Source organism: Lotus japonicus, chromosome 4, assembly GCF_012489685.1.
Source record: "Lotus japonicus ecotype B-129 chromosome 4, LjGifu_v1.2".
Lineage (NCBI taxonomy): Eukaryota > Viridiplantae > Streptophyta > Magnoliopsida > Fabales > Fabaceae > Lotus > Lotus japonicus.
This window is the reverse complement of record NC_080044.1, coordinates 2,226,227-2,247,764: the sequence shown is the minus strand read 5'-3', so window position 1 is coordinate 2,247,764 and position 21,538 is coordinate 2,226,227. Positions and strand designations below refer to the sequence as shown.

Below are 21,538 nucleotides of genomic sequence, written 5' to 3'. Positions count from 1 at the left end.
GGAATTATCAATTTCTTAATAATAGAGATAGCTATAATAGTGTGGAGTTCGTCAATACTCAAAAGACCAAGTCTTCAAATTGACTAGGATAGAGAGGCACGAATGAGATCATGATCTTGGAGTGGAGGGATATATTATAATGTGTGCAAAGTGGTTCATGTCTTGTAATTGTTGTATTTATCTAAGATTCACTATTTTTTTATTACTTGAGGAAGCTAAATTTCCAAACTACACACTATACCATTATTTTAATCACAAACTACACACCGTTCCATTATTTTAATTTTTTAATAAAGTTGCTGAGAAACAAAGCCTACACACACTATTAATTTTATTTTTTCAACAAGCCTACCCTATTAATTAATTACGCCAAAATTACATTTCACAATTTTATTTAATATTTAAAATTGTGGGGGTCAAGGGTGGCTATAGTAGCAAATTGCTGCGGGGTTGGGAGTGAGGTTTGGTGACTGCTTCGACCACCAGAAACCTCAGGTTTGGACTCTCCACTTCCCGGAACTTAAGTCTGGATAGCCGTTAACCAATCTTCAACCCCATTCTCCGCCGCAACCACCCACCGGAATTAAAAAAAAAATGAGCACTAGGGTTCCGGTGCAGCAACAACAACAACACTACAATCTCAACTCTCCCTCTTCCTTCATCGACAGCCCCCTCCATGTCCTCAACGCCGTCGACGCCAGAACCACCGCCACCACCACCATCCATGACCACGACGCCGTCGTGAGTTCCCCCCACCCACCACTTTCCCCCAATTTTCATATTCATTTTGATTCATTTCAAGTTTTGACTTTTTTTTCCCAGGATTGTATGAATGATTCCTGTTTGCCGCTTCACGATGTCAAGGTCGATGACGATCGCTCTAGTCTCGAGACCAACGACTCTTCCAGGGGTATCTATGATAGCTTAACCGTTGAGGGTAAGCTTCTGATTTCTGAATTTAGGTCCCGTTTGGGAAAACAGCTTAATTAAGTGCTTATGGTCATAAGCGCTTATTCATAAGCAATTTTAAAAAATTTATTGAAATAAATTGAAAATAAGCTATATACAAGTGCGGAGGGGAGCTATGATAATGTGGTGGTTACTCGCACTTGAGGGGGAGATTGTTGAGAATTCAAGTGCGGAGTTGGAGTCCCACATTGGTTAAGTTTGGGTGAGGAGAATAGTTTATAAGAGATGTGACCCATAGACCTAATGCCTTAAGGTTTTGGGTTAAGATGTGGTGTCCAAGATCTTCTTGGTGTCTCCCCTCGGACTTGGCTCATGGGTCCTCGCCGTGACTCTCCCCAACATATACAAGCATGAGCTCTATGATAGGATAAGCTCAAATAAGCTCTTCCAAACTGGGCCTTAGTTTTGGTTGAACATTCTAGAATAATGCGGTGAAATGAACTGAGTTTTTGGTTGAATTTTCTAGATGTTTCGCCGATTGAGTCAGCGAGGGCGAGGTTTCTACAAATTGTGGTGGATCATTTCATTGATGACCGTGTGATTGAGGTGCCTGAATCGGAGGGTGATTACGTGGTTGGTGGTGGTGGTCAGGACAAGATGAGCAAGAGGAGGGTGAGGGAGGTTCAGTATGAAGGGGACCCGAGTTTCGCGCTGCCTTTGATGTATGTGGCGAATTTGTATGAGAGTTTAGTTAATGATGTTAATATTAGGCTTGCATCTTTGAATGGTATTCGCGAGAAGTCGATCGGGGTTGCCCTGGAAGCTGCTGGTGGATTGTATAGAAGACTGGCTAAGAAATTTCCTAAAAAAGGTGTTGCATTTTTATTCCCTTGTACCCCTTTATGTATTCAGAATTAATTAGGCATGATCTCTATGTTTTTAAGTGGTTAAGTTTTGGAAAAGGGGTTTTTTCTATTCCATATTTCTTGAGAAATGGAAATTTTGCTTGGACCGTGCATGCAACTTGGCATTTGGCGCAGGAAGGATTTTTCTTTCTATGACATTTAGGCTATGATGTATGTATTGTAAAATTGAATGTGAGTTTGGATAAATAACTTAGTTAAGTCAACAAGCACTTATCACAAAAGTTCTTATTCATAAGCTCTTTTGAAAAAACTTACTGAAATAAGCTCAAAAAATGTTTTAGGTAGGTCATAAGCTATTTGCATAAGTTTAACCAAACATCTGCTTAAGTGATTAGGTGCAAATAAGCTTTTTGTTACTCACCCTTTATGTTTTAACTTTTAACTGAGTTGCTTCTTAACAGGACCTTGTACATATAAGAGGAGAGAATTGGCAACTTCCATGGAAACAAGGACGAGGTTTCCAGAACTAGTTATACAAGAAGAGAAGCGTGTTCGCTTTGTGGTAGTTAATGGATTAAAAATTGTTGAAAAGCCAAATTCCGTGCCAATTGATGACGCTGAATGGTATGTTGAATGTTAGGGTGTTTATTTTTTTGCCTATTATTTTAGTTGTGCTCCAATTTTTTGGTTGGAAGGTAATAGAGTTGGATAGGAAATTAATATGTCTCTCCCTTATCTGAAGATCTGCTTTTGGTTCATTCTGACATTTATATGATTTTCCCTCACTCTAATTCTTGTGTATGAAAAACAACCGCACAGGACCATGGAAATGAACCTAGGCTAAGTGCAAATGGTTTCATCCTGTTGCAAATTTTGTTTTGTCTACTTTTTTGGCTCTTCAGTTAATTTATAATTTGATCCATTTCTATTTGCAATACGTCGAAAAACAAGAAAGTGAGCTATTGTGGGGAGAGGATAAGGATGGATGCCCCTTCTGAATGAGGGGGGAGGGGGGAGAACAGTGGGCTGAAGTGACTCATAAATCCAGTAAAACAGCTCAATCTCTTTGCATATTAAAATCAAATCCCCCCGAGAGGAGCCAATAGGGAAAACGTATCACATTATGAAAATTTTTATGAAATATTTTCCTCTTTGTTCCTTTGAAAATCGCTTGAAAATGTATTCTGACTGTGGCAAGGGTTAACGAATACCCTCAGTATTCACCAAGAAGCTCAAACATTATTCTAAGATAGTAAACAGTTTGCCACCTTTCAATGTAAAAATAAGAAGGGTATTGTTTTTGAACCTGAACGTAATAACACACATGTGAAAGAGGTGTTTGAGGTCCACAAATCTACAGCAAGTCATTTTTACTTATCCTATAAAGTATCAATGAATGACTTGACCTTAGTGGGAGTTGCATGATTTGCAGTAATTGATGGGTTGGCATCTATGTATTTGGTGTAAACCATACATGATCTAAAATCTGAGTTCCATGGTGCTGTAATAAAATAGAGCCTTGTAGGAAATTGTCATAGTCGTTTGGCTACCAAAGCAGATATTAACAATTTAGAATTTGGGCATAATTTTCTCTTCTATCCATATCAAATTAGTGTTTCTGACTAGTTTATGGAGATTAAAAATCGCCACTCGTATTCTATTTGCTTTTTTTTTTGCTAGATCAGAATCTTAGTGTCCTGAGAAATAGTACTTAACTACTTTTATTTATTTGTAGTTTTTGCCTAATCAGAATTTTATTATGTCAATTATTGAGCTTGATACAGTTCACTCAGATGCCTAACATGTCCGTGCCATTTTAAGAAAGATTTTTGATCCATTGATGATTTATGTTGTATTATCATTGGTCTTTTTATTACTGTACTCTCAAGCTACTGATGAGCCTAATAAAAATTGGCTATGATGAGATAGAGATTGAGCATTTATTTGAGCATTGCAAGGTCAGTATGCTTGGTCTCACTTCCTTTGTTCTTGGTTTTAGGTTTAAGAGATTGACAGGTCGGAATGAAGTAGCTATCTCAGATGCTGATTACAAATTTTACTCTCCAAGACACAAGTATAGACGTGGGACATCAATTTCACTTGCCAATATCCCTGATATCCCTGTAACGGTAAGCATGATGTGCCTCTTTTTGGCACATGGAGTGCTTCATTTAAGATGTAGTGTCACTGCAGTTTTGTGCACTATGTAAAAGTTTAGTTAACATGTTCTGACTATGGATATAATGTGCTTTGGCATCTGCATCCTGCATGATAATGATTGATATGTCATTGTATTATGTATATGTATACTTAATGGGATAATAAGACTAGAAAAATTGTTAGCAACACTCACTTTAACACTCTTATTGATTGCTTGAAATTCATGCGGGTTCCACTTAATTGGAAGTGGGGCCTATATATTTAGTGGACCCCACATAATTTCAACCAACCAATAAGAGAGTATTGGAGACGGAGTGTTAGAGTGAGTGTTGCTAGCAGCCTAGCACTCCTCAATAAGACTAGTTGTTACAGGGTGCATAAATTTTAATTGCTGCACTTCTTTGCATCCGAAATCTACTGAGTGTTTACGTATTGACTTTTGACTTGTTTTTACAGAATTATCCTGGAGCAGACAATTCTACATCATTAGCTACTACGCAAGGATTTCGCTCAGTAAGTGCTGTATAAGTTAATATGTACTATGTATTTTTCCGATGCGATGGTCAGTGTGTTTTTTTTTATTCACTTTAGTACAATTGTTTTGGGTGTGGACTGCATGATGATTCCATTAACTTTAAGTTGCTCAAAGATAAACTTGTTGCTTGTGGTGATCGGTGTCGTTGTTTGCTTATAAATTGAGAATAAACTATAACTAAGCACATAATGTTAGCTGCTGCTTTTTTTTTGTCGGTACTTTTGGGAAATGGGGTTGTACCTTATTTTCTTGCCCATTTATGCTATTGTTGCTTTGGTTGTGCTTCGGGTGCATATTGAGACCTTTTTTACTCTTACATTTAATAATATCTTAAAAACATGAGCATGATGTGGGAACTTTTTTTTCCAGCCGCAAACCCCATGCAAACATCACTTGCAATCGTTGCCACATCAACCTCAGTTTCACCCAGTTCTCCAGAACAATCAAACTATGCACCAAAGTCAGCATGCAGGGCCCTATTCGCATAACCATCAAGATGCCCCCCCTTCACACCTATCTGAAATTTCTCATGCTCACCAGCCAACAATATCTCCACACATGTCTTGCTTACAACAACTCACAGGTGGCCATGTTGGAGGACGCATGCACATGCTGGTGAGTTTATTTGAAAGATTATGTTCTAATGTGGTTGATGAAACTTCTTATGCCAAATGAGGATAGTGTTTTTACTATTTAATTTCCATAACTGCATCTCTAAAAGCATGAGCCGTTTCTGTCATTTCTCTAATTGCTGGGCTGCTATATAGTCCTAGCTCTAAAATCTATCCCTTTCATGTTAATACTTGTTTAGAATTTCTCAACAGGAGTGCACTCTTGTATACTACTAAGGGCTTAACAAATCTGCCTTAACTATACGTTATAGTTGATGTGGGGCGTGATAAGGCCAACAGATTAAATATTTCCATAAAGCTATATGAGACACTTGCAAATTTAGTGATTTTAGTTTGATGTTTCATAACACTATTTTTATGCTGAAGTGTATCATGTTGGTTATAATACAGCCAGCAACTCCTGCGAAGTTTTGTGATGAATGTGGCGCTCCATATTTAAGGGAAACATCTAAATTCTGCTCCGAATGTGGTTCAAAGAGATTAGGTATATGACAGGGTTGGACAAGTTTAACTAGTCCATCTCCATATCGCGTTTTGCCCCATCATTCTTTGATCACAGGCAGTGTTGTTGATGGCGGATGGCAGACTATGGTGAGAGGTAAAATCCCACTATATTTGACAAATAATGATAGCGGATGGCAGATATTAGCCATGGCAGAAAACCAAAACTCCGCCATAGAGGCACCGATCTTTGATAACACTGATCATAGGTGCATTCAAAGTTTTAGTAATATCACTAGTTTTGGGTAGTGTTTTTAAGTTTTGAGAAATTTATTTAGCCTAATACGTAGAAATGAGTGCAGTTTTCCCTAGAAAAGTGTGTGGCCTGTGTAAATATTTTGTAGATAATATCTATTCAGTTTGCTCTTGTGAGTGAACCAGAATACAGAACTTCATGAAGTTGAAAGCCTATTTTACTAATTAACTAATGGGGCGTGGTAAAATCCACATATTGGGATAAGGTTTTACCACATGGTGGGATCAGGCTTTTATTGTTGTTGTTGGTGGTGTGGTAAAATCTTGATCTATGTATTTCTGGATAGATTGTAGATTGAAATGTAAGATTTTGTACAAACAAGTAGCTTGAGTTTCATCCAGATTTTGTTTGGTTTTTTTTTATTTCAAGTGTTTATTGTTGTTCCAAAAAACAAAAGATTTCAAGTTGTTTTTGATAAATCAAACTTTATGCAATTTGGAGAGATGAAGGCTCTGTGGCCATAAAATCAGCAGCATGATTGTCACTCCTCTTACCAGAAGACAAATTTAAAGAAGAAAAATCAAGAGTTAAAGCTACAATCTTTGAGGTCCCAAAATCATTCATGTTTGTCTTGCCCCACCATTACATACTCAGCTATCAATATTTGTCCAAAAAAGAACTATCATTTTAAGTGTTGTTATCCTTGTCTTGCCACTACATGGTTGCTTGCTACTATACTACCTCCGTGATAACATCACTTCCTTTGTTAATGTGTTTTTGGAACCTTTGGATACTAGTTAAATATGAGAACGAACATTCATCTCAGTTCACAATAAGTATCCTGTTCATTTTTTTATCTTCATGTAAATGCTAACGTCCGTTTGTACCGATCTCAACTCTAACTCTATCTCCAGCATTAACTTCCTATCATGGCTATTGCTATCTCCTCCACCACTCCTGTCACTGCTCCAGCCACCTCTTCTGTCACATATTACTATCATTATTTCAGTTAATTATACCACCTGCTGTCTATTGCCATCAAATTGTATGAAAATTATATATAGGCATGATAACGATTGTGACTAGATAAATCAAGCTATGTTTGTCACTTTGTCCTGTTAATCAAGCTATTATTCTTGCCATTTCTCTTTCAACCGATGCTGGGATATATTTTTTGAAGAGAAATGGCAAGAAATCATTTTCTTTTTGAAACGGCAAGAAATCACCTTTAAAGTTTCCAAAATTCCTTCTACAATCTCGTACCTGAGACAGTCTTTTTTTTTTCCTTCAAGAGCCTATGATTAAAAATGAATAGGATCCTCTCCAGCGTTGCTTTTAACTTTTGCTGTTCAATTCAACTTAAATCAACTTACATACCCAAAAAAAAAAGTTGAATTGGCTCACAAGCCATAATCTAATGAATAATAGTCTCTTCACATAATAATTCTTTGTTAATGGGTGATATAATAGGAAATGCAGAGAGATAGACAAAAAAATTGAAAATAATATGTAAGAGAAAGTAAGTATGAGTGAATCATTACTCAATCTAATTGGCAGTGACACATCTACCATTTTGGCCCCACATCATCTAATCTAATTCCCTTTAGTCCTTGATGTTTGTTTTTTTTATTCCACTTAAGTTCTAGTGCAATTGTCACATATAGACAACTATAATAGACAAGTAACTTGGACCACAAATGTTGTTTGATATTTGTACTTCTCCTGTATGATTCGGTCCCACCACCAAGGTTAAGGATTGAGGTGAACAACCATCACACTGCACTTCGTCGTTGTTCAGTCCGCTATTTTGTAACATGGAGAACTAAAATGTGACAAATTCAAAAAATAAACGGACCATGATGAGTTGTTTTAAAAATTGAACATTGACCAAATACTTACGAAAATATGGTGACATAAAAATCAGATATCAAAATTAAATATTGGGCATTATAGAGACTAAAAAGATACTACTTCACCCTAAACCAAAATCATACACTAGATTATTTCTCATAAATACACATGAAGTTGAATTCTTGATCGCACTTAGCATGACAAGAAAATAGTTAATTTATCTTCCATCCCCATTCCTTTAAAGTCATCCTAACAAGTAACAAACAAATTATAAAATTGATTGTTCTCTGATATGCATATGCTTCTACATATCCACACTTAAATACATTCTGCATATATTTCCTATTTAAACACCAAGTAATAATCTTCATCCTCAGGGAAACTAAACAATGCATGCAAGGGGAGAAAAATGGAGCCAACAAACTAATATGTACAATTTGCTCTTAAAAGTTGCATGGCTTTCTCAACCTTTATGCTGTTTCCACAAAACAAACAACCTCATCTAAACTCGGTACAAATCACAAGCATTTCCTTCTCTCACTACCCTCTTCCACTTTTTCACTAGATTGCACCACTAACAATAATTTCCTGTGGTCCAATTTTCTTTGGATTCCATCACTCACATCATGTGAGCTCTGAAGTCTGAACATGGAAGTGTTTATCAAAGGGAAAATTGTTGGTAGAAATTGAATACAGAATTTCTGTCTGCTAGGAAAATCTAATCTACTCAATGTGCACCCCCATTCCTTGCACGTCCATTGTAGCATTTAAAATGAATCCATATCTGTTAGCATGGGCTCGAGATTCATGATAGTTTTGTCATGCATGATACTGACATACTGACATACATACCAAGTATGATGGGAGTGAAAACACTGCATGCCAATAAGTCCAATAATTTGCAGTTTTTTTGGAGTCATTGTTTTGGCACGTTCTCCAGTTCAGTTATTCTTTCTTTGTGACGTAAAAGACTAGTCAAAACAACTGAGAATGCGGGTGATGTTTTAACAAACAGTAAGATACTTGTGAGTACAGCAGTCATCATCTGTGAAGCTTGTGAGATGTTCCACCTTGAATTGAAATAAACTCTTTTGCAATGTTGTTAATGTCAGATTGCGGACCATGGCGGAGAGCCCAAAAACACGCCATATTTGGCAAATAATGATGGCAGATGGTGGATTATGGCGAGATATCAGTCATGGCGGAGAGCAAAAACCGGCCATGAGATTCCGCCATGGCAGATATATGATAACACTGCTCTTCTGTCCCAAATCTTTCTGATATCTAGAAAAACACGACTCATGGTCTTTAGAGGATGACCTCAGTCCCCATTTGCTGTCTCATTCACTGTCTCACCAATAAAAATCGTCATGTAGGCATGAGTATGACAATTATAACCTTATATGTGTGGTTTATAAATTACATGGCATAATTTAATAGGTGGAAACGGGAAGAGGACACCAAATAGGACAGAGGATTTCAGTTCATCTTTAGACTGCATGTGTCTGTGTTAGATACAAAATTTGGACGAGAGCCACCACAAATTTCTACCTATGAACCTTTGGACCCCACATAATGGCCTTACCTTTATCCATGCCATCTAGCTGGAGCTTGGATGAGGCGAAACACGCGAGACCATTGTAAGGTGCATACAGCTCCTCAGCTTCTAAGCAAGTTAGCAACCTGGTAATAAAGTACCATAGATAATCAGCCTCTTGGCATAAACAAGCAGTTGGTTTACATTTCGCATCAGCATGAGATGATTACACATTGCAGAAGAAGTTAAAAAATGTTATGCAGTACAGTACATGTGAAGATGAAATCTTTCACACCAACCCACCCCTTATCAACTTGAAAGAAACAGAAGGTTCCGAATGGAATAATTTGGAACTCCAAAAGTTCTAGAAGGCCTAAGACAGAATAGGGAAGACAGTATAACAAGGAGCGAGAATTGCAGAATTAAAACCTGCGATCTGTGACAATCAAAAGTAGATTTTGTGAACTTAACCTTAATATTCTGATGGCTCATTTCAGGAATTAACTCAGATTGAAAAGGCATAAACTGAATTTTAACAGAAAGAGAATCAAGTGGAATGGGTTGTCCAGTGTTGAGCAGGAATATGGAAAAAAAGAACTCTTAGACAGACTTACCTAACAAACTAGTAACAGAATAACTCACATCAAACTCTTATCTCTTTGTATGGTGAAATTATTTTTTCAGACTCTTGGGGATAGGGAGTAATCCCTTTCATGATATAAGACAGAAGTAGCCACTAACACCACAATATATATTCAGAAGAGATGACAATGCTGACGAATGTCAAAATAAAAATTGCTTTGGAACATTATGAACAAATTGTAGAAAGTTAAATAGCAAGTGATTACATTGTGAAATTGATATAAAGAAGAAAAGAGATGCTTCTCCAACAAAACCAGGAAACATTTCACAAGAAATGCCATTTACTCATAAAGCATAAAGAAAGTTGCTGTACAAGAACTATAACAGACTTAAAATCACAACTGTGGTTGAATGTGTTCACATTATTATAACTAATTAATACAATGCCAAAAAAATATCATAACCTTGTACGCCTAAGTGGTAACAAGGTCATCCACCACGGCTGAACAACTCTGCATCTTCCGTAACAAGGATTTGCAGTGATGTGAGAATAAGCTCCTGATTGGGAAGCAGTATGCTTGTTCAATTATGTAACGAGATTAAAGAAGCAAATGCTCTGTAACAAAAGGAATAAGACAAGTTGCATCAAATACATAATTTCTAAAGAAAAGGAAATCTAATTGTATACAAGAACAGTATTCGACTATTCGGTACCTATAATCATGAGCTTTCTAGTTAGAATATTAACAATCAGTCACTAGAAGCATCAAAAAACTTTCTCAAACCAGGAAAGTGGCATGTTATGGCTGTCTTGATGATCACATGAGAGCATGAATACTGAAATGCTAGTCCCAGAACTGCGGATTAACATCATGTGAAAACAAGTGTTTTGAGAATGGGAACGCACCATTTAGGATAGTCAGTTCAGTTGCCATTATATAATGATGCATCAAATTCATTTCAATGAAGTTTTTTGAACTTCAGAAAAAAATGAAATAATGTAGATTGTGGGCCACTAAAATAAACCCTCTCAAGTGCGTACAGAGGGAATTGTTATGTCCATTGTCCCAGAAACAAGGCCCCTCCTCATCATATCATTATGAAGTTCCTGAGCTTCGCTGATGTCTCCAAGCTCATAATATTTTCTCAGAAGACAAATACAGAGAACCTGATCAGGAATGATGCCCTTCCCAAGCATCTCATCCAGAAATGACTTTGCCTGTTGTACTTGACCACAGTGTGAAAAACCCCAAATCAATGAAGTATAAGCTTTCAGGTCAAGCTCCATACCCATTTCAACCATTCTATTTCGCAAACTCAAAGCTTGTTCAGGATTTCCGTGCTTCAGGTTCCCATCAATCAAAGCAGTATAAACTAATTTATCTGGACTGATTCCCCTATCCAGCATCTCATTGAACAGCTTATCAGCTGCTTCAACACAATCATTTTTATAAAAGCCATCAATCAGAGCCGTAAAAATCATAATGTTAGGTTGCAAACCAATTTTAGTCATGTGGTCAAAATAACTAAAAGCCTGTTGAACTAGACCTTTTCTGCATAAACCATCAATTAGTACACCATAAGTTACAACTGTTGTCTCAATACCCTTTTCCTGCATCTCTTGTAATAGATTAACAGCCTCCACGGTTTTCCCAACCTTAAAATATGCACCCATAAGGGTTGTGTATATATAGCTATTTGCAGTCAGACCACAATCCACCATCTCATGTATTACAGCCTCAGATTCTTCTATTCTATTTTGGCTACAAAGACCCCAAATTTTGGTTCCATACAGCAACAGATCTGGTTTCAAGTTTTTCTTATTCATTTCCTCTATAATATTCATGGCACTCTCCACCATCTTAGCCTTGATATATCCATGAATAAGAGAAGTATAAATTTGCACATTAGGAGCCACCTCGACTTCTGACAATGCCCTAAATAATTCTTCTGCTTCTTTCATTCTACCATCTTCACAAAGACCATCCAATAATGCAGTATAGGTGACAATGTTTAATTTTAATCCAGCCCGCAACATATCACTAGCCAGTTCCAATGCTTCATTCAGATCGCCTATTTTACAATTTGCATCAATCAGAGATGTATATGTAAACTCATTGGGTTGAAGACCTACACGTATCATATCAACAAAAAATTTAAGTGCTTCAAGCATCATGCCTGCCTTGCAAAAGGCATCAATCAGTGTACTATAAGTTACAACATTTGGTCTCAGCCCTCTTTCCTTCATCTCACGCATATACTGAAAAGCTTGAGGAATTCTTTCAAATTTACAGAAGCAATTAATTAGTGAATTGAATGTTATAACATCTGGCTCACATCCTGCATTTTTCATTTCCTCAAAAACAATAACCGCTTCGGTCAATAATCCTAGCTTCCCATACCCATCAATGAGAGAATTATAAGTAACTACATCTGGCATCACACCTGTCTGTTTCATCTGTTCAAACAATCTCTTAGCAGTTCCTAAGTCCCCTTCTTTGGCCAAATAGCCTATCACTATATTATATGTAAAAACTGAGGGCGAAAGGCCAGCCCGAACCATGTCCTTGAAAAAACTCAACGACAAATTCCCTTTGCCCGATTCTGAAAGCCTGTGAAGAAGCTCATTACAGGACCTCACTTTTGGCAAAACCCTGAACTTCTTCATCTTCCAAAAGCACTGACTAGCTTCCTCAAGCATCCCCAGCTCCACCAAAACACCAAACAAACAATCAAACACACCAGGCCCTGCCTGACAAACATTCCTGTTCAACCACAACATATCAAACCAATCACAACCCGGAAATTCCCTCCTAGACAAAATCCACTCCTTAATGACATTCTTTGCATCAACATAAAACATCCCACAAAACAAAATGTGAGCAAGGATACAATAAGACTCCGAGGAGTGGCGAAACCCGACTCGTTCCCCTGCCATTTTGAAGAACTTCAAGGCTGATTTTGGGTCCTCTTTCAGCTTCACCAAAACCTTAGACACCCAAATAGGTGCAAGCACTGAATCAAACATGTGGTGTGCATCATCATTTTGCAAGAAACTACGCACTGTCTCAGAGACAATGTCGTCAAAAGAAGGTTTTGAGGCAAAAGGGTATCTGATAACACACATGAAGCTTGTGACCCAAATCATGGGGGATGCAAAAATCGAATCTTTATAGGGGGAAGATGGAAGGGTGAGGAAATGGGGAAATGGGTATCGACGAGATGAGGAGTAGAAGAAGCTTACTCGGCTACCGATGTTGCGCAGAGAATGCAACATGTTTGAGCAAAACAACTTCAATTGGATATTGATTCTTCTTCATATTGAGGGTTGTGGTGGGGAATGGTGATGGCGGAGAATCAAGTGTTCCACCAACATTGCTTCTGTTCCTGTAGCCGATCAATGGAGCTGAAGAAGAAGAAGAAGAATGAATAACAGCCAGTGCATGTTGTTAGGGTTACCACCATTATCATACTCAATTATACCCTTTTCAATTTTATTTTTTAACTAAGCTACTTCTTTATCCCGGTTCTAAAAAATCATTGTTTAATATTGTGACATAAAGAGTAATTTTTTTGTTAATGGATTGAGAAAAGAAAAAACAACACAAACAGAAACAACAGAAAGAAAAAAACTAGTTGTTTCCCAACAATGAGAGAATCTCCTTAGGGGGAGTGCTCCAAGTTCACAACTCTTATCTTTCTCTGAGCCCTATTCTAGCTACCCATAAGCCTATTGTGGACATGCTAGAAAGTAAACTCCTAATTTTGCGGTACAAGAATTCTAGCTTCAGCAAGGTACGTTGTACACGAGTGAAGATGGAGAAAGTCATTGCAAGAGAGCCCATTCATGATTCACCACATCAAGGCAATCCAATTCACACACAAGCTTATGAGCACCAAGACACTAAGCCGAAGAGAGACCCCGGATAGCAGTCAGAAGCCTAGCCAAGTACACATCCCACGTACCTTCAAAACTAGAAAACCCAAAAACCCAAGCTCCATTATGGTCACGTATGAGACCCTCGCACCCCATGCTAGCTCTGCTCCTATAATAGCTGCCATCAGTATTCAGCTTTAACCAACCAACCAAGTGCGAGCTCCAACCTAAACGAACCTGTACCTTGAAATATCACCCTAATGGAAGCATGGATTGATGTATCCTTCAGAATGTTGCTCTAGATAAAATTCAAACTATAAGCCTCATTACCCAACAACATATTGTTCTTCCAATCGACATATCCACCATAAGTTGTGGAAGAAAACTTCAACTTTAGAGTTATCAGTCATAGCAGCAAGCCAATCTCAAGTATTCAGCATAAAAAACTAAGAAAAAAGATTGCTACCAAATATGATCCATACCTTTTTGGAGCAGAGAAAATCCCTCAAACAGTGAAGAATATTCTCTAAGAGGTGTGAGTAACGCGTACAAGCAGGGTTGACCACGAGGCTACAATGGAAGCGATGGACATTCGAAAGCAAAGCTCCATGAAGTGCTAGCTAAAGCAGAAATTTATACTTCTCGGTGACTATGAGTTTTCATATACGACTCCACATTGAATGATTAACAAAACTTCAAGTAAACTGATTCAACCAAGCATAAACACATACATTAAAAGTAACAACCACTCAGTGTCAAGTCCCACCTATAAGCATCCTCACAACTCTTACCATTTGGCCCAGACACACCATCTACCGTGTTCTGAACCACTTGGGAAATGACAGTCCGAAGTCTTTTCCAATTTCACCCATTGTCCAAGACGTCCTTCATCTGGAGCTCAGAATCACTAAAATACTCTTATTTAGTTTTACTAGTATTGTGTGCAACTAATAAATTATATCTTTGATAGAACAAAAAAATGTAGTGATAAAGAAGAGTTATGTATAAGTGCAGTACATAATTGATTCTCACAATTATAAATGCGATAAAATTGGGTGAAAAAAAAGTATGAATAACATTAAAATTAATTCCTAAATTGAAATGCGGTATGCAATGCATTATATAAGATTGAGATAAAATTCCTACGTGTATTTTTAGAAGCTAAACGGTGGGGGATGGAAACATGATTAGGGTTATCCAAGTTAAACTCCTCTCTAATCATCATTTCCCCATCACTAACTTGACTAAAATTTAATGAGTTTTGCCTCGCAAATGACAAATAATAATTACATATATACACAAGTAACAAAAGGGATTACATTATTGATTATAGGAGTGTGGAAGAAGTGGACCACAAATGACAAAAGCATCTGATGGGAGGTTAAAACAGGTACTACAACAGGTGACAGGCAGGTCCATTGCTGCATCATCATGTCCACCCTTTCAATCTCTCTCTCACTCTCTCTCCTCTTTGATAGTTGAAACAGGACAGAGAAGGCTGTCACCTGTGTAACTCAAAGCTTCAACCCCAACCATTAACCAAATACTAGTACTTGCTTTCTTACAAGCAGCACAGAGGAAAACACACACACTTACTCACACATACCCAAAAAATAAGAGTACTACTACATCTGCATTATGTAAAGATTGCATTTTTACTCCAACAAGGACAACCCATTTGTCAAATATGGATTATGAAAGGATTCAAAAGCCTCAGGTTCTTCTATCTTTCTCATTCACTTCATCTTCTCTCTCTCTTTTTTTGTTGGGCTTGATTTGCAATTTTCAATATTTTATATATTTCACTCTTACCAGTGTTCTGCACTACTTGACTTGGAAACTGAGTATCACTATCAAAGTTGTTAACTTTCCTCGAGTTTGCTGCAAAGTGCAAACACAGCTTTCAAATCTGTTCCTTTTTGAGGTTCCTTGATTTGCCTTTTGGTCTTATGTGAACTTGGGTTTGCAGGGTAATGGGGGATTTTCACCTGGAAAGTTGAGGAGCATGCTACTGGGTGTGGAGAAGAAGAGGAAAGAAGAGGAGGAGGTTGATTCCACTTTCACCCCTGGATCTCAAAATCCAGACATGGATGAATCTGGTATGCTCTTTTGTGTGATTGTTCTGGTTTCCTTGAGAATATAATGCTGCACAGAAGGTTGAGAAATTGTAAATCTAGGATGTTGAGTTTCTCAAAATGTAAGATTTGTCCTAGTGTGATCATTTCACTCCATCACCATTGTTGCTTTGTTTGTTTCTGATGGTGTTTTCATTTAGTTTTCTCCTCACTGGAAAATTGGCTGTATACTATGATTTAAATAACATGCAAATGGGAGAAGAAGATCAAGAAAAGGGAATGAGATATCCTTTGATACATATAGCCCGTTTGGATACGGACCTGTTGGAACTTATTTGAGCTTTATCTACTAGAAAAAAAACACTAAATAAGGTCCAATAAGTGCTCTTTGGTTTGGACCAAACAGGTTCATAGTGTACTTGGTATCTCAAATATGGTGAACAGAGGTTGAAGGGGTTGCAAATTGAACGGCTGGCGTTTCCTATTTTGACTTCAGTAAATTTACATCTATTTGAACTTATTTGTTACAGGTGGTAGCAGTTCTGATCATTGTAAAGATGTAGATGTTGTGAGTGTCCTTCCTGATTATTCAACTTCTACAGCTCGCACTTGGAGCATAGAGACAGCCGGTGGTGATCGCATTGGGAAGGTTAATGCAGGAATAACTTCTAAGAATAGAATCCTTGAAGACCCTTCTTTAGATTATGATAGTGGGCAGGACAATATGAGCATGTCCTCATCGGTGTTTGAATTTCAAAAGGCTGAGCGTGCTCCCCCAAGAGTGCCCGCGGGGCCATTCTCAAAGCCAGCGCCATCTAAATGGGATGATGCCCAGAAATGGATAGCGAGTCCAACATCAAACAGGCCAAAGACAGCACAGAGCCAGGGGCAAGGCGGGCATGGGGGACCGCGTAAAGTTGGTAGTCTTGGTTATGGAAGCCGGCAGTCTTCCATGAAGGTTGTTGTTGAAGTTCCAGATCAAAGAGAAATTGCTTTAGATGAGCCGGATACAAAGCAAATGGATACAGATCAAACTAAGATGGACAGTGAAGGACATAAGTTTGCGAGTTATGAGGTTGACCCCTATGCAGTTGCAAATTCTTATGGTAAACTTTTGATCTTGTTTTAGACTTCTTTACTGGTGCTATCAGTTATCACATAAACATTTTTGTCTATTCAAAATATACGATTTTTTTGTTGTTGTGGCTAGTTTTGTGAAAAATTGATGCAGGCTCTGTAATCCAGAGGACAAACGAAAAGATCTTAGTTAGAATTGTGTTAGATAATGTTAATTTAGTTTAGCTATTAATGCATTTTCACGCCCAGAGGTAACTGTAGCTTTATTTTTGTGGGGGGTTTTCTAATATTATTTTGAGGGCATTTAGGTTTCACGCCTAGCCGTACAACACTTCTCTATTGCCTACAATCCCTCATTCAGTGGCAAAAAAAGTCAATGTGTCTTCAGTTCCGTAACTTATACCCCTAATTTCCTCAAGAAATTTTAGTTTTAAGAATTTGAATCCTATGCCTTAAGCTGTCTCATGTCACCAGTGAATTTTGACAATATTCTCTTATTACATTCTGCATTGGCACAAGATACAATACAATATTCTGCTACGAAAATGGTTACTATCATACAGTAAAATTGAATTATACTTTTTACATGGCACTGCAACAATATTTTACAATAAAAGATGTAGACAAATTGAGCATATAGATTGTAAAATAATCCTCTTCCAATGTTGACTGGCTGGATATATACTTATTCTACCCCACAATTGTTGATATTGTGAAACAGGCAAATTTGTAGGATCAAGCTTCCTATTTCCTAGATTAACTTTGAGATTCGTTTTCATGCAATGGTTAAATAAGGGCTTTGATGGTGTCTGTCTTCGACCAATGGCTTCTTGAATTAAATTTCCTGTATGCATTCTTGTTGTTTAATTTAACTACGATCATGTTGATCTGCTCATAATTTTGCTAAAATTTTGTTATTTTTGAAAAATCTAAGAAACCATACTTATAAAATATCCCCACACAAGGCATTAAGACAAAGTTCCCTGAGTGGGGGTCCTTAGTTTTTTTTTTTTTTGACAACAACTTCTTTGATGTTGATTAGATTTCAAAAGTCTTCATATAACCTAGGTAAAAAATGGATGAGTTAGTTCTCCTTCACTAGAATGCTTGAGAAGTATGATATGCTTTGCAAACTCTTCTTATCTTGAAGTGGTATCCTAGAACTAGAAGTTGCTAATTCTAAGGACACAATTGCATTTGAAGCAGTTAAATAAATTGTTTTAGTTAAATTTAGTAATTCTAGTACATATAGCTGACTCTTCTTTTGTCTTCTATTTCCTTTCTGCTTTCTGATATTTGCAGTCAGTCTCAGCCAGCACAATTCATCCGTTGCCATCCAGAGTGCAACGACATTTGTTCCTCCCCCATCAACTGCTCGGTCTGTATCAATGAGAGATATGGGCACAGAAATGACACCTATTGCCAGCCAGGAGCCATCAAGAACAGGTACACCGGTGCGGTCAACCACGCCAATGCGCAGCCCTAATTCTTCTCAGCCTTCTACTCCCACAAGAACTTCCCCTATGTCAACTTTAACTGATCCACATATCGACAACCTGAATCTCAACAAGAGTGAATTGTCCGAAAAGGAGCTACAAATGAAAACCAGGCGAGAAATCATGGTCCTCGGGACACAACTAGGTAAAATGAATATTGCTGCCTGGGCTAGTAAAGAAGAAGAGGATAAGGATGCATCCACTTCACTGAAAGCAAAAACAGCTGATCAACCAGCTAAGAGTGTCATTGAAGCACGTGCAGCAGCATGGGAGGAGGCTGAGAAAGCCAAGTATATGGCCAGGTCATTTTCAGAATGTATAGCTTATGCTATTTTGTATTTCTACACACTGAATTTTGTCTGAAGCAGGAATATGGGTTAATTATGCAGATTTAGGCGTGAGGAGATGAAAATTCAGGCATGGGAAAATCATCAGAAAGCAAAAACAGAAGCCAAGATGAGAAAAATTGAGGTATCATGGTCTGTTATTATCACTTTTTTTTCTTTCTAACATGCCTATTTAATATAGATTTTTGGGACAATCATTTGGATGGAGGAATAAGTGCATCTAACATTTAAATCCACATGTTACCATAATTTGTAAAGTTACAGTTGACTTCATGAGGGGTTTAACTAGTTTAGCAGGAATATTTCTCATTTTTACTATTCAATTTTATCAATACTTTATTTTATCTTGCATGGACTAATTTATCAACCACTCAATGTTCTGCAAAGTAAAACACTTACTGAAGAGTATATACTTTATACAATATGGTCATGTGATTAACCTTAGAAGCTCTATTTTGTGTTTATCTAGCTTGTCTAACTGGTATGCAATGACTGGTTATAAAGTCTGAGTTCCATAGATGAGATAATTATGATTCATGATAGAGTCTGTCTAGCACTAGGAAGCTGAAGGAAGTACCAAAAAGGGCTGTCCAGATGTTGTATACTTGTATTGCTTTGAGAGACGAAAAAGGAGGCGCGCAGTGGATATTGTATTGATTAGGAGTTTGTTGTTTAAAAGATTAGGATTGTATGCTTTCTGCTGCTAATCAGGAGCAATGTTAATCATTTAGGAATAGAGTGACTTTTAGAGAAATTACACTAATACACTTCTTTTGACTCACTCTTTCTGATTGGTCCATTTTTTAAAGAAGTCAAGCACATAGCACACTTCTAAAATTTATCACTTATAAGAAAGAGTGTTGATTTTTTAGAAAATGGACCAATTATAATTAGTGTGTTGAATTTTTTTTTAAAAATGTTAGCATTCATTCCTCTTTCCTTTTAAATCGGTGGATTTGTGTTAGACATCAAATTGTTGGTTCTTGACATGGAATCTATGACCAAATGATTAGCAGTTCGAACCTCGCTGCTTTTCTGCGTAAACTTATAGCACGCTTGGATCAACTTCTCTTTCCTTAGAATCAATCCTAACATCTAGAAGATACTCACAAAAGCTTCTTCCTAAAATTGATTTTGACTTTAGAATTAATTGTAGATGGATTTCTAATAATCAAACATGTACTTGGAGTTGACCTTTGAGTTGTGTACAGTTCAAACTCCGTTCATGCAAGATAGAGTGCTTAAGTCAAGTAATCTAAGGTCAACTCCGGTGGTGTTGAAATTAAACATGTATTAGATGTACATTTAATAGGAAACTCAACATGTTGGTGTTGAAATTAAAATATGCGATGGTTGTTGGTAATTTGATATTAGATGTATAACTTTTTAGTAAAAGCAATAAATCAAAGTAATCAAAATACTAATACATTGTATTACAAAGAAAAAAAAACTCGTTTTACCTACATGATGATGACAATGATAATGAGGATACTACTTTGGTTGCAGGTAGAGGTTGAAAGAATACGGAGCAAGTCACATGATAAGCTGATGAATAAATTAGCTTCTGCAAGGCACAAGGCTGAGGAAAAGCGAGCAGCAGCAGAAGCCAATAGAAATCATCAAGCTGCAAAAACTGAAGAGCAAGCAGAATACATACGAAGAACTGGTCATGTTCCTTCCTCATATTTAACATTCTCTTGGTGCAGTTGGTGCTCTTAAGGAAATGTGGTTCTTGTCAACGTTTCATTTTTCTATAGCTATGCATGTTGAATGAATATGCATGTTGTATTTTCCCTCGGGGTGTAAAAGGATACGTTGTTCTGCAGAATAATAATTTAGTTGGAACACTTATGTGTATGTTTGGATATCGTTGGATGCAAATGAATGCCCTTCAATTGAAGTGGAAGTCCATTCATGTGGAGCTCGACCTTTTCCCACTTCTTCTCTTCTTCCTCCTCTTCTTTTTCATCCCACAACCCACAAGGACTAAATTTGATGAAGGGAATTTTTGAGGGACCAAAACCGATGTGAAAAAGTCCAGTTGGCCACCTATGTGGACTAGTTATTGATAAATAATAATGACACATAAACTTTATAACGGCAGAGTGAAACAAAACTTTCCAAGGATAAAAAAGGAGATTATTTTTTCAAGGACCATGATAGATCTAGATGTACAAGTCAGGGACCAAAAACATATTTAACCCTTTTAATTGCTTAAAAATAATAATTAAGTGTAGGCTCGCGTGCTGGTTTATTAATATGTAGTCTTCAACCCGTTTAACTAGGAGTCAATGTCTGCATCAAAATAGACCATCTATTTTAGGATTTTGGCCCGCATGGGCCTTGGGCTAAACATGTCAGTCTACAACCTACATGTGGTTTCAGGATGTGTTTCTCTTTTTGTCTATTCTCTGTTATTGTCTCTTGTGGGTCCGCATCCGTCTATATATCTTTGTATCTTTTATTCATAAGTTACAGGAGGGGCTCGGGATGCACCAGGCTGTAGGTTGAGCCTTTCAAAGGAGCTTGCTCAAGTCAGCCAATTTGATAAGAGGTTGTATCCCTCATACGAATCCTACGACTCCCTAAGGGGCTTGTACAAGTCAGCTCGGGTGTGCCGACTTGGTGGTAGGTGTTCAACCCCATAAGTCTTGAGCTTGTAGGGTACATAGGCTTGGTGCACTTTGTTTATGGGTTGGTTTGTATGAGCCAACTTAGTGGGAGGTACATAGCTTAGGTCTTACACTTATAGAGTAAATAGACTTAGAGAACTTCCAAAATGTTCCCTGCTAGAAGTTTCCTTTTTTTTACAATTTTTTATTTTATTTCATGATATATGATATATAACATCTTACTTTCTAAACAATAAAAAAAACATGAAGGGTTGTTGAGATGAG

General features: G+C 37.4%; 3 protein-coding genes across 7 annotated transcripts; 2 read left to right on the top strand and 1 right to left on the bottom strand.

Moving 5' to 3' along the window:
* Positions 1–425: 425 nt before the first annotated feature.
* On the top strand, positions 426–6,199 carry LOC130710127 (uncharacterized protein At2g02148). Of its 2 annotated transcripts, XM_057559278.1 has the most exons (8): positions 428–741; positions 823–937; positions 1,436–1,780; positions 2,237–2,399; positions 3,775–3,904; positions 4,392–4,448; positions 4,840–5,085; positions 5,493–6,199. In XM_057559278.1, exons 1-8 carry the CDS (start codon positions 595–597, stop codon positions 5,592–5,594), a joined length of 1,305 nt encoding a protein of 434 aa, XP_057415261.1. In that variant the 5' UTR covers positions 428–594; the 3' UTR covers positions 5,595–6,199. The 2 variants fall into 2 exon arrangements, with proteins under 2 accessions (XP_057415260.1, XP_057415261.1); XM_057559277.1 differs by having other exon boundaries at positions 426–937.
* A 1,620-nt stretch (positions 6,200–7,819) lies between these two features.
* LOC130711811 (putative pentatricopeptide repeat-containing protein At2g02150) lies at positions 7,820–13,282 on the bottom strand. 2 transcript variants are annotated; one of them, XM_057561563.1, is made up of 4 exons: positions 10,484–13,282; positions 10,234–10,385; positions 9,236–9,333; positions 7,820–8,997 (listed from the first exon to the last, which is right to left on the bottom strand). In XM_057561563.1, exon 1 carries the CDS (start codon positions 13,044–13,046, stop codon positions 10,800–10,802), a length of 2,247 nt encoding a protein of 748 aa, XP_057417546.1. In that variant the 5' UTR covers positions 13,047–13,282; the 3' UTR covers positions 7,820–8,997; positions 9,236–9,333; positions 10,234–10,385; positions 10,484–10,799. The 2 variants fall into 2 exon arrangements, with proteins under 2 accessions (XP_057417546.1, XP_057417545.1); XM_057561562.1 differs by having other exon boundaries at positions 7,820–9,333.
* Positions 13,283–15,041: 1,759 nt separating this feature from the next.
* On the top strand, positions 15,042–20,550 carry LOC130714221 (uncharacterized). Of its 3 annotated transcripts, none has more exons than XM_057564117.1 (6): positions 15,042–15,363; positions 15,616–15,745; positions 16,252–16,827; positions 18,101–18,596; positions 18,684–18,773; positions 20,148–20,287. In XM_057564117.1, exons 1-6 carry the CDS (start codon positions 15,334–15,336, stop codon positions 20,149–20,151), a joined length of 1,326 nt encoding a protein of 441 aa, XP_057420100.1. In that variant the 5' UTR covers positions 15,042–15,333; the 3' UTR covers positions 20,152–20,287. The 3 variants fall into 3 exon arrangements, with proteins under 3 accessions (XP_057420100.1, XP_057420098.1, XP_057420099.1); XM_057564115.1 differs by having other exon boundaries at positions 15,044–15,363; positions 18,684–18,765; positions 20,148–20,550; XM_057564116.1 differs by lacking the exon at positions 15,042–15,363 and adding an exon at positions 15,383–15,504 and having other exon boundaries at positions 18,684–18,765; positions 20,148–20,550.
* The last annotated feature ends 988 nt before the right edge of the window (positions 20,551–21,538 follow it).

Bases quoted from the DNA above. Each gene is read 5' to 3' on its own strand.
- LOC130714221 (XM_057564115.1), top strand. From the start codon at position 15,334: ATGGATTATGAAAGGATTCAAAAGCCTCAG. The intron at 15,746-16,251 runs GTATGCTCTTTT...TATTTGTTACAG, and splicing joins TCCAGACATGGATGAATCTG to GTGGTAGCAGTTCTGATCAT. The intron at 16,828-18,100 runs GTAAACTTTTGA...TGATATTTGCAG, and splicing joins TGCAGTTGCAAATTCTTATG to TCAGTCTCAGCCAGCACAAT.
- LOC130711811 (XM_057561562.1), bottom strand. From the start codon at position 13,046: ATGTTGCATTCTCTGCGCAACATCGGTAGCCGAGTAAGCTTCTTCTAC.
- LOC130710127 (XM_057559277.1), top strand. From the start codon at position 595: ATGAGCACTAGGGTTCCGGTGCAGCAACAACAACAACACTACAATCTC. The intron at 2,400-3,774 runs GTATGTTGAATG...TCTTGGTTTTAG, and splicing joins CCAATTGATGACGCTGAATG to GTTTAAGAGATTGACAGGTC. The intron at 5,086-5,492 runs GTGAGTTTATTT...GTTATAATACAG, and splicing joins GAGGACGCATGCACATGCTG to CCAGCAACTCCTGCGAAGTT.